Source organism: Hippichthys cyanospilos, chromosome 6 (assembly GCF_059441005.1).
Source record: "Hippichthys cyanospilos isolate Australia breed blue-spotted pipefish chromosome 6, RoL_Hcya_1.0, whole genome shotgun sequence".
Classification (NCBI taxonomy): Eukaryota; Metazoa; Chordata; class Actinopteri; order Syngnathiformes; family Syngnathidae; genus Hippichthys; species Hippichthys cyanospilos.
This window is the reverse complement of record NC_142374.1, coordinates 6,053,710-6,065,775: the sequence shown is the minus strand read 5'-3', so window position 1 is coordinate 6,065,775 and position 12,066 is coordinate 6,053,710. Positions and strand designations below refer to the sequence as shown.

The 12,066-nt window shown below is 39.6% G+C and overlaps 1 protein-coding gene across 1 annotated transcript in view; it reads right to left on the bottom strand.

Annotated features, from left to right (window-relative positions):
* itpr2 (inositol 1,4,5-trisphosphate receptor, type 2) overlaps positions 1-12,066 on the bottom strand; it is a 64,701-nt gene that overhangs the window by 15,967 nt on the left and 36,668 nt on the right. The window contains exons 38-51 of the mRNA XM_088416706.1: positions 7,100-7,220; positions 6,797-6,984; positions 6,545-6,725; positions 5,944-6,197; positions 5,656-5,856; positions 3,424-3,534; positions 3,240-3,335; positions 3,024-3,143; positions 2,436-2,570; positions 2,162-2,354; positions 1,553-1,678; positions 1,180-1,355; positions 947-1,111; positions 680-863 (exon numbers count right to left, since the gene is read on the bottom strand). Coding sequence (XP_088272832.1) covers positions 680-863; positions 947-1,111; positions 1,180-1,355; positions 1,553-1,678; positions 2,162-2,354; positions 2,436-2,570; positions 3,024-3,143; positions 3,240-3,335; positions 3,424-3,534; positions 5,656-5,856; positions 5,944-6,197; positions 6,545-6,725; positions 6,797-6,984; positions 7,100-7,220 — 2,251 coding nt within the window. The remainder of the gene's footprint in view (positions 1-679; positions 864-946; positions 1,112-1,179; positions 1,356-1,552; positions 1,679-2,161; positions 2,355-2,435; positions 2,571-3,023; positions 3,144-3,239; positions 3,336-3,423; positions 3,535-5,655; positions 5,857-5,943; positions 6,198-6,544; positions 6,726-6,796; positions 6,985-7,099; positions 7,221-12,066) is intronic.

Below are 12,066 nucleotides of genomic sequence, written 5' to 3'. Positions count from 1 at the left end.
ACCGTCGGCAGCGGACGCAAACGGCTGCATTATGTTAGCTGTGTCACACTAAAATAAAATATTTGGAGAACTTAGGGAGATAGTTGACTTTTGTTGCTGAAGTGGCACTACCGACCATAATGCTGGCAATATGATTGTTACTGCTAAGCTTTGTCCATCTGAAATGCTCTGCGGATATGCTAAACTTTGCCATGCCCTGAAGTTGCAGAAAATTGCACAAACTGAAAATTTACTTTTGCCTTGCATCACCAGTTTCAACTGTGCAATATGACAGCGGGTCTTTGGAACAACACCCTGTCATCATATCACTATTTTTTATTTTTTTTTGGGCAGTGGTTAATATTAATTATTAAATTGCCCGAACTTTGTATCTTTCCAGTCTGCACACCTTTCCAAAGGTTTAGTTTCATATTAATCATTAATAGTTTATTAATACAGTTTACAAGTGATGAATACTTTGAGAAGAAAATTTGTCAAAAAGTGCATCAGTACAGAAAAATCTATGATTAATCTATGAATAAATATTCAATTATGAAGTGCCCACAAATTATCGCCCCAGTTTCCTGTGCATACTTAGAAAAGTGCACACACTTTAAGCACATACATGCATAAAAGATAGGAAAAAAATACCTCAAGTAATTGAATATAGAAGCACAGTGATGACTGATGAAATTCTGACCTGATGCGGGTAGAGGATCCACCTCCATGCGGAAGTCATCTTTGAGGAAGAGGAAGCCAATGATAGAAAAGAAGTAGACAAGAAAGATGGCCAGAACTGCGGTCAGGATAATAGAGCGTCCGTTTCTCGTGACACTCTTTATGACATTAAGCAGTGTTTCCTCTCTGATTATCAAGTCAAAGAGCTGTGTGGGGAGATTATCACGAGTCATGTCAATGTAGGTATTTATTTATCCAATACATTATTCAATTTGGATTTGGGTCTTACCAAAAAGCTGTAAAAGAACTCATGCACAAAGAGACCCAGCACACAGATGATTGCATAGCCCAGGTGGTATATGAAAAGCATATCCATGATGACAGCTTTGTAGCCACGGGTGAACGTCCCCTGGTTTCCCACAAAACTCACCAGAAAAACTAACTTGTTGAACAACTGTAGGAGCACACGAGAAGTACATTCAGAAGATAAAACAGCACATCATTCAAATCTTTGCCACTTACATTGATGGTACCAAGTAGTAACAGAGCAGGACCGAGGCCCATGGTGTAAATGGCACGTAAGATGAGGAAGACCAGGAAGAAAAGGATGCCACATGGTTTGGGTAGAACGGGAAGTAAAGCAATGGAAGCGGTCAATGCTCCCCACAGCATTATACAGTTGTAGGAGGATAAGATCCCTGTGAACAGAACAAAATGGTGAACTGTTTGTCAGAACGATGATAGAGTTTGCATTTGTCTTTTAACTTTGACCCTGAAGATAAACGTTGAGCCACATTTTGCTCATTACAAAAAAGAGTGTCGTCAATTAGACATCCATTTTAAGACAATAGTACTTTATAAAAAAAGAAAGGGCTATCATATAGCAATTTCTCACCTTCATCTTCATCATCTCCAAACGGGTAGAAAACAGCCACACAAATGTTGAGCATGCAGGCCAAGTAGAAGGAGATACTCCCCCAATGAGAAATATGGCGTGAGAACCAAAACAAAGCCTTATTTTCTGCAGAAATGAAGCAACACAAAAAAGACAAAAAAACTTTACATATCTGATTAAATTATTTTTGAATGAAAAGATCTCCACCCGCCATTTCCTAAATCCAAAATGTATTTTTTGATGTAATCATTACGTGCCATTGTTTTTTACTTTGATATTTTTGACATTGATTTTTGTCTTACGTACCGCTTGCATCTCCCATTAAACTTAATTTTTTGGTAAAGATCATATACCAAAATGTATTTTAGCAGTTTGTCATTATTCCGCAATGGAACATGAAAGAACCCCAAGGTTTTTCCTCATTTCTGGCATTCACATATTAAATCAATCAATAAATAATGTCTTACAAAAGGCTAACTAACAAACCGATGTACAAAAGACAGGAAACACGAGGAAGGTGCGCAATGAATTTTTCAAAAAGGTGAGGACAGACTGCACTAATGTCACCATTTTGATTTTTTTACAGTGTCACAAAAAGCAAAAACTCACTTCGGATTTTCTTCTGCCAGCTCATCTCATTGTAGAGATTGTCAAACTGCTGAAAGAAGTCGTTAACCTTGCTGCCCTGGTCATCTCGCTCAGTCGTGGTGAAGACACGCATTTTTGATTCCTGGGTCAGGTACTCACAGATGTTGGGGACTGGAAATACAATCTGCTCCATGGTACGGTCGTGGCGTACAATCTAACGCATGCGATGTCTTTAATGATTTCATTTGTTGCATTCAGAAAAGAAAAATAAAACGTGATGACACTAAACTCTTACCTCAATCTGAGCCGTGTGATTAGCATAGTATTGAAGTGCGTCGTCCCTTTCATTGTCAGGGTCCAGGCTTGATCCAGACCCCAAACCTGACCCTGGCCTCAGACTCTGTTGCAGGATCTTATTGTGTCGAGCCAGCTGGGAAGAAGAAAGAAAACATTACAGTTGGTTTCAAGTTTATGGAAGATCAAGAGTCATTATTAAAAAAAAAAAAAAAAACACCATTGTGAAATAAATGACAACTGGAGCAAGGATGAAAAGGAATTACAGATGATCAGAATGACTCCCTTCTACAGGACCATTCAATTTCCATGATGATATGTTGGAAGGGTACTCTAAATTGATAGTCTATTGGTATTAAGACAATCCACGAAAGAGCAATTCTTCGCCTACTGGGAACAATTACAGAGTGAAGACCAACAAGAATATCTTGTCACACTCAAATCTCACAGAAATATGACCAAAAGTGCACACTAGGTACACATGCACTGCAGTACGGCAGCAAAAGGTCACATGCATAAGTGAGGAAGAGCAGCAATTGCTTTGAGTGAGAAAACAAAAACAAACATAAAAACAGGTCCGGTTACTAACCTGGTGGGCAAGTATGTAAATGTTATGACCAACATCCAACGGCTTGATGCTGTCCAGAGCGCTGTCCTCATCCTCCTCACTTTCCATAGCTTGGGCATAAGCCTCTTTCATGACATCCACCTAAGGCACAACAAACGGTCAGATTTGAAAATGGCATCCATCAATGTGCAGCACGCCATGGAAGCAACACAACGCAAAAGTAAGCTGGACACTCACGAGCTCAGTGGGTCTCATCTTGAAGAGAATTTTTTCTGCGTTCTCACTGTCATGGCGGCTCTCCATGATGGCCAAAAGGAGTTTGGATGCATTATTCTAAAAAGAAAAATATTTTGTACTCGCTGAAATGCTCACTCTTAATCATGGTGTCATCACTTTAATCAGAGACATGATTAAAGCTCACCTTGAGCTCCAGCACCAGGTCCAGCCTGTTCTTCCCCAGGGGGTTGATGGGGTTTACAATCAGCGCTATAATGATGTCAATACCATTTGACTCATGTTTGGCTATGCAAGTCTAGAAACGGAAGGAGTGCACGATGAGCTTCTGGTTGCATTTGAGAATAAATTGGAATTCATTTTTAAACATCATGCTGAGAAGCAGAATGTGAATGAGTTGAATAGCTACAATCTAAGTGCACAATTTATAAACTTCCAGACTTTAACAGTAAGATGTATTGAGCTACTTTTAATGGCGCGCAACAGCATCTCCATGTCACAGTGGATCAAACTCAATCCGAACAATGTTTCCGATTCATCCCCGTGCCGCTCCCAGAACGACGCTAGCATATGTGACCGACTCGGACAAGAGAGTCCCCTTGTGTCAACTAACTTTATAATTGAGATACCTCAAAAGTTGACAAAGGTAATTTAAATGTTGCTCCGATGAAATGTATATATTTGAGAAAAACACGCTTAATGTTTTGGAACATATCACCTGTATCTTAGGAAAAAGATATTGACCTCAAACCTTCAGGAACTGTTGATTTTAAGCCTTTAAAATCTGAGGAGGTTTGACCTCTTAAAACAACTTTGGCGATCGCATTAAGCTTACATTTCATTTCGTGAGGCATTATTTGCTAAAGTTTGCTTGTTTTATTATTCTAGTGGAACATCTGTGTGTTTTTTGAGGAATGTCTGTGTTTTTTGAGGTCATATTATTCCCCCATGGGAAATTTGATTGAAGAATTTTGTATCACAAGATTATTTTCCATTTGGTGTGGCCTGTGACAAAGGGCATATTTATCAGGGCTGTTAATCTGAAATGCATTTGGCCACAAAACAAAAAAATAAAAATACTTTGATTGTTCGGTACATTTTCCTCCCCAATCGACCATAATACCAAAGGAAGACCAATCGCGATGATCTTTTCATCTTCAAGGTTAGCGCTGTTCATATTCGATTTTATTTTCACTCCACCTAATACAGCTCAAAATTGATTTGTTTTCGCCACGGACTGTTCACGTGTCATCACTAGAAAACATTGCAAGAAACGACTACGTCGAGAACGTTGCATTATTGACAATTACGTGTTTCAAAACCTTTTCCACTGAATGGGAGGTTCTAGGCTCACATGTAAAAACAACAGAGGGGCATTACCCTTGTCTTTAGGATAGGATAGGTTAATTGTCATTATACCTAACCCTACATGGCAACAATATTCAGTTAAACAGGCTTGAAACGTCCAAGAGACCCACAAAAACAATAACAGGGGAATACCAAAACAGTAAAGCCTGTTGGCATGCAGTGCGCAAGATCTTAGTTAAGAAACCAAAAAAAAACCAAAAAAAACAAACAATGGATGAGGTAGGGTAAAAATGAGTAGTCTGCCATTTCTCTAGCGAGGGCTATAGCATAAGCCTGGAAAAAAACTGCGACAACTTGCTTTAAATACAAAGGAGATCTCGGGAATGATGAATTATATCTTGGATTAAAGTTTGGATGATGGATTGCATTCACCGGTGTCCAGATCCTATGGCAACAAGATTTTAGAAATCACAGCTGTATGCAAGTCAGTCTACTGATTGATTTTGTGGTTGAGGTTAACATTTTGGTGTATTTTTTACTTTTATTGGTCACTATGCGCATTTATATAAAGGAACGTCATTTGAGGCAAGGACCACCGGCTTTTTTGAAGACTGCTTTACCAGGATGCGCAAGCTAGTTAGTCGGATTAAGAACATATTTAGCGACGTGCACATTGTCTACTAATCCTTTATTTTCATATATTTAACAATAGTTTTAAACTTTTGGCTGCTGGGGAATGAAAACAAAGACCTTAAGGAAGATCTTTCGGAAGAAATCTCAAAATCGATATGTTGGCCCACTTTATGCAAAACCGCCAACAGCCGACCCCTTTTGCCAGACAGGTCACACGTTCGCAATGTATCTGGGGATTGATATGGCATTTTGTGAAGAACATCTATATTTAAATTCATGATTACAACATATATTTTTTTTTTATTGGCATTTCATCAGTCATCATTCATACACTGCTTTTGGATTGGTTTTTGACTGTGTATGTTTTCCATCTGTCTTTGTTTATTGTGACTTCATGAACGATTTTTTTTTTTTTTTTAACAACCTGACTGAAAAGAATATTAAATCAAAAGACGAAATAATTAAGGTAATGTTCTACCTGGTTTTCATGGCAGGGGCCCTGGCAGTACTCTGTGATGGTTTCCAAGGTTTGACGAACCAGGTCAACATTACTCTCATTGATGTAAAGGCCAAGTAGCCCAAGGCCTCCAGTGGTGCTCCCGCAAATGCAGTCCAGGAATTGAAGTGTCTCACATACTAGATTGTAATTGGTCTTGTTGTTCTGTGAGCGCAAAAAGTTCTACACACCCAGAAGACAGGCAAAAGTCAAAGAGTGGCGACATTCACCGTAGAAGCTCATTTGACAAAAAAATAACCTAAAGAGTACCTGCAGATCACAATTGTGGTTCTCACAGAGAAGCTGCAGGAAACGTAAAATGGGTTTCATAATAGTGATGGCTTGGCTCATACGAGTCTCCTCCAGGGCCTCCTCAGTCCCTGTCACCGCATTGTTCTGGCACAAGGCCTCAAGATCAGGATCCAGTTCTTTTCGGAAAGCAGAGAAAGCCTTAGAGGTCACAGACGAAGCCTCTTTAAGTTGCCCTCGCATGTCCTCCCTCATATGAAGTCCTGAGTCTTTCCCTTACATCGTGGATAAAAACGTAAAACAACACATTTCATTGGAGGGCAGGATATATTTGGAAAAACCAGTCTTGCTAATGGATTGATTAAAGATCACAGATGTGGGGGAAAAAATAACTCCCACCAGCCATTACAACAGAAACATTTTTACAGGGAACAAAAGACCGAGTACCCGGGTAGGTGCAGCAACATGAAAAGCACACAATTTGGATACAATGGCCTTTTGATAGGCAGGGGATGTTGGAAGTCACATGGTCTCTGACATGTGACAGCACAGACTGAGAAAAACATTCTACAGGGATCGGCAAAGCAACATTTTGGTTTTCTCCACCCCGGCTCGTCTGTACCTTTTCTGAATCCGACACTGCCAAAGTCGTTGTCATCATCCCTTTTTCTGCTGGTGAGCTCAAACATGTTGACAGACACAGTGGCGCGGATCTCTTGCTGGGCCAAACGCATGCGGTCGTAGAAAACCTTGAAGAACCTCTCTGACTTCTTCTGCTTATATAACTGGTTAAGGAAGGAGTTCTGGGGGAAGCGGACCGACATTCATTTCAACAGATTGTCACACTTGCAGAGGAAATTGATTCGCCAATCACCTGTATCTGTGTATTTCCGCCTTGCAAAAGGGCGATCCCCAACAAGACACTCTCTTCAAACACTTGGTCATTCTTCGTGTTTACAATGAGGTCAATCACTAGCTCAGATGCCCCAACAATGTCCAGCTGACACTGGATCTCCATTATACTACTGCATGGCTTGTCAAAGTCCCCTGTGAGAGAACCACCTGCACAAATCAATTACACATTACAGCTATGGCAATAGAAATATTTGACAGGACTTGAACACATGAATTGACTCTTGCACATTCAAATGAATATTGTTTCTATTTCAAACGGTACCTCCAAATGCTGGCTTGGCAAAATAAGCAGAAGAGTTGTTTCCACTCCCAATCTCTGATTTGGAAGTGAGTCTTTGATTTCCGAAGTAACGAGTGAGGAGAATCTCTCTCAATTCCTTTCCCTGAATGGAGAGAAAACTTGCTGTTAAAGCCAACAGATTTTACAATACTAAACTAAATGTTCAAAATTACAATATGTTTGTCGAAGTTAGTATCAGGTCTTTCTGTCAGGTTTGTTTGGGTGAAACCAATGGTCCATAAGATGACTAAACAAATCAATTCTACCAAAAAAGTCATCTCTCAAAATCAGACGAGTCCATGACAAAAACTGGCAAAGTTTAGTGACTTTGTCATTTTAAGGATCATGGTTTGCGGCGTATTCAAGGTTATGGAATATTTAAGTTTTGAACAATCAAAATAGGCAGTCATAATTAACCTTTGTGGTTCGGTCCATGTCACCTGAAAAAAAACGTCCACTGTACTGTAGGCATTGTACTGGTTTAAAACAACACGTTTGTGCTTTTTCTAATCCAAACACATTTCATTTCATGTTTGACGCAATTTGAATTTGGATTGTATGCAACACAATTTGAATTAGTTATGTGCATAAGCTGTTTGGTGAGATATCTGTTCCTACAGTATGTAATTGCTACGGTCATGTATTTGTTAACTTTTGCATAATAGTCATTTATTGGTCACCTTTTATTTTTATGTAATCATCAACATTGTCATATAGGCTTCTGGATTAGCTGTGCCTGGTTTGTTCCTTGGTGTATAGATGTTATGGTCGTTAGCTGTTTTTTTAAGTCATAGAATTGATTGATGTTTGGCTATTTAAACTCTAGGTTCTCAGTAACTCAAGCTGTCAAGTCAAGCTGCCCTTGTAGTTTCTCAGGCAGTTTTCCAAGTTCCGTTTCAGAGTCTTTGTGTCCCAGGTCTAGCTCTAATTTCTGATGTTTGCCGTGGTAACGGTAGATTTTTTCGTCTAAAGGCTTTCTACTTTTTCACTTGTCCTTTCCGCTTCTGAGTCTAATTCTGCTCCTCATATGACAAGGGGCTTATCTCATAGCTAGAGCTAGAAAGGTTTTAATAAGGAGACATGGGGTGAGCCCGGTGTCGACTACATGTCTTCGAAGCAATGAGATGGCCATCAAAGAATAAAAACCACGAAAGAAGACTTGGCATGATTGCAAGTAAGAAGATCTTTTTATGAAGGCTGCATAAGAAATGTCATGCATTAACGTTGTAACTGACTGGCCACATAGTGCCTCCCCAATGCGAATACTGCACTACGTTGTCAAGAATACCATAAACAGCAACCGCATACAGAGACAAATGAGGCAATGTCATGCCTCGCCAACACTGGTGGCTAGGTGCAGTCCAGCAGAAGAAGCGGACGTGCACATGCAGCTGACGCTCTCTGTGTCAGTAAACATCTCATCTGCAGTCAGTGGAGACACTTGTCTGCCTGCACTGTCTGGCGGAGCGTTCACAAAAACACACACACATACACACACCTTTCTTGAACTAAAGTTGAGGATCCACTCTTGCTCATTTCCATGCAGGAATGCACAGAAACCGTCTGTGTGCGACTATAAGACAGACATTACAAACTTGTCCCAAAGCACATTTTCTAACTTATTGCAGCTAGACTCATGTTTGACTTAACGCCTCCTCTTTTTTGGGGGACGTGTTAGTTTTGTATAAATTGAAAAAGAATCGTATGAGTGAGAAGAAACTCTCTGGGGTTTTTGCTTGTTTTCTCTCCTCAGGGTGCTGCAGTCTGCTGGCTTGATCTGCAGAGAGAGAGCGAGAGAGAGGGAGACAGAGACAGAGAGCGAGAGTGAGACAGAGAAACAGAGGGGGAGAGAGGAGACGGCAGGCAGAATGGCGGCGGCAGAGGAGAGTCAGCCCAGTCTGACTCATCTTGCTGCTGCTTTGACGAGAAACCCTCCAGTCAGACGTGTAGTGGCCATGAGAGGAGTGGCAGAAATAGAGGTAGAGTAACTGATGAGAGTATGCAACGACGCACCAGAAAAGAAAGAAAGTACGGTGCATGTTTTTGCTAAGGTTTTAAAATGTGCACTGGCACGCCACACTGCGGTTTTGGTGTCCAGGGCTGCTGGTCCCCACCTCCAGCTTTCACACACCTCAAAAGCCCCCTCCACCTGCTCTTCTTTCCATCTTTCCTTTGCCTCAAATTTCTGCTATCTGTGTTTCGTCTCCTGCAAGGATGCATGGAGGAAAAGTGCAAGGTTACCCTTTGCTAGACTAGGGTCAGACAAGGTCAATTGTCTGGGAAACTGAGTCCATAGAGAGCAGGGTGTTAGCCAAATAAATGAGGTCTTTAATCATGCGGATGGTCACTAGCGGTGCCTGCTCAGGTGACAAACACGAGACACGTTACAAAAACCAAGTTCACGGCAAATCCTTACATCTGGCACATATTATACATAAAGTCAAACTAATCAGAAAATCAGAGTTGGACAACTTAAATGCTGGAGTGATCTACAATTTTTTTGACAGTGCTGCTAAGGGACCGCATAAGACCACACACTTCCTAAAAGATCCACTATCTTAACCCGATCACAAAAGGTTTGAAGCAAGAAGCGCCAAAGTTTCTTAATAACACTTGTTTTTTGGGCAGTCAATCAAATTCTACCTTTTGATTTTTTATTTATTTATTTTCACCACCAGTTTCTCAGTTTGCTGACATATGTAACTGGGATAGTGGCGTTTTCATGGGCAAAATACAAAACTAACCCTGAAACCGAACATAGACGTCAATGCCAATCATTTCATAAAAATACTAATCAACGTAGCATTGATTAGCAGTGTAGCCGGTCAAAAGAATTCATGAGTCACATTGTTCACACTTTACTGAAATTTACAAAGGTTGGATTTAAACAAGTTACGAGTGCTCGTTTTGTGTTTCAGATCCATACATAAATAAGAGGAACAAAAGGAAGTGCTATTGTCTCACATTGATCTTCTGATATAAAAAACAAAACTTAAACTGTCTACAACAAAAATGAATTTGCTTGGCCACATTGTTTTTCAAAGTGGTACATTGCCAAATTATTTACGTTATGCAATTCGCTACATAAAACAAATTCAGGAAATGCACGTGCATAACATGATATAAGTTTGCACCAGTACACATAAAATGGAACGTGTCAAAAAAAAGGGCACGAAACACCAAAGAAAAAACTAAGTTTAAAAACTATTCCAGTGATGTCCCGTGATAGAGTTGTGATCTAAGTCCTATTGAATATCTGTGGAAAGACTAAGTATACAGAAGGCACCTCGGACTGCAGAGCAAAATACATTTGGAGTGAACAGAGTTCACATTGAGAAAACAATTTTAAACTGAACGTTTAGCTCCACATGACATGATAGTGCGCAGCAAACTTGTAAAACTCCAAAAATTACATTCTCAGAGATTGCTTATTTGTTTCAGTCGGTGTTGCTGTTTTTTATATGATGTTAGGTTATGTTAGGCTGGCTATGGACGGCCACCACTGCCATTTACCAATAATGCAGAGCTAGATTAAGTCATTTATCAACCTTTGTTTTCTTCAAAACAATTTAAGCAGGACATAAATTTAAGCTTGAGGGTGGTCATTTTCAAAAAGTGTTTATTATTTAAATGATAATCGCAGGCAGTGTTTTTGGTCCGTAATTCCATTAGTAATGCCGTCATGCTCTAATCAAATCAAATAAACTCTGATAAATCACGACATTGACGGATCTCATGAAAAGCTGCACAATCATCACATGCCACGAGTTACAATGTTTTCGAGATGCTCTGTCAAAGCACAAGAAAATGCTTTTATCCAGCAAACAGCCACGACAGCGAGGCGAATTAGGCGCACATGTGAAAGCAATTGGTGAAACTGCTTCAAGAAGTTTGCAGCATAAACAAGCATTCAAAACTGTTAGATGAAGGCTTCCACCATGTGATCCCTTAACCATATTAAATTGGAAGTGCTGACATAAAAAAAAAGTACTGACGTAAAAAAAAAAAAAAGTGTGTTCAAGCGCAGCATGTTTGTTTCACATGAGGAAAGCTAGCTCACAAAGCACAATTTTATGGCATGTTGTTGTGAGCTTTCCTGATCAATATTGCATATGATCACATAATATCCTCCTAGATCATTGTAGTTGTCTAATATCCAAGACAGAGTGTACATACAGTACTAAATATTTCACCTCAAGCTGCGAGGATTTTTGTCATGGATGAGATATCATGGAAGGACACAAAGGCTGTAATGACGCCACACAAATTATGTAAGAGGACAAATAGGATGATGTCACACAGCATGTGCTCGATGCAGAAAAAAAAATGTGCTGGCGGAGAGAAACAGCCTGTACATGCATGCTCAGTATTACTGACAAATACCACTGGCTTAATAGCATCACCTAGCAAAACCTTTCAAAATATGGCCAAGCAACTAACTCTTCCAACTATTTCAACAAAAATCACATGGTTATACTATAAGGCAATAAAATGGAAAAAAAGGAAAGTATGGAGGCCATGCAGAGTGACATATAAATAAAAGGACTGAAAAGAAGATTAAAAAAAACAACATCAACTAAATTTAACTAAATTTAACTCATCATTAAACTATACTGTTTGGACTGTAAAGTTTGGACTACAGTTTTAATGACTTCAGTTTAAACAATGATGTCATTTATTTGTAGATTTTTCCCATTCCATGGTGTATTTTTACCTCCTCCTAAATTGTCTTTGCTGTTCATTAATTTTGCAATGAGTGTTAAATCTCTACACTATTCATAGATTTGAGTGGCTATGCAGATCTCCTCTGCTCAAACGTACAAAGTTGTCGAAGGCAATTAATTGCAAAGGACCACTGGCTTTCCTAATAGTCCATCTTAAACTATGAAAGACCCAAAACTAACGATTAACCCGTATTCTAAGCAAACTATAGCCAGTCTTTCATCGTT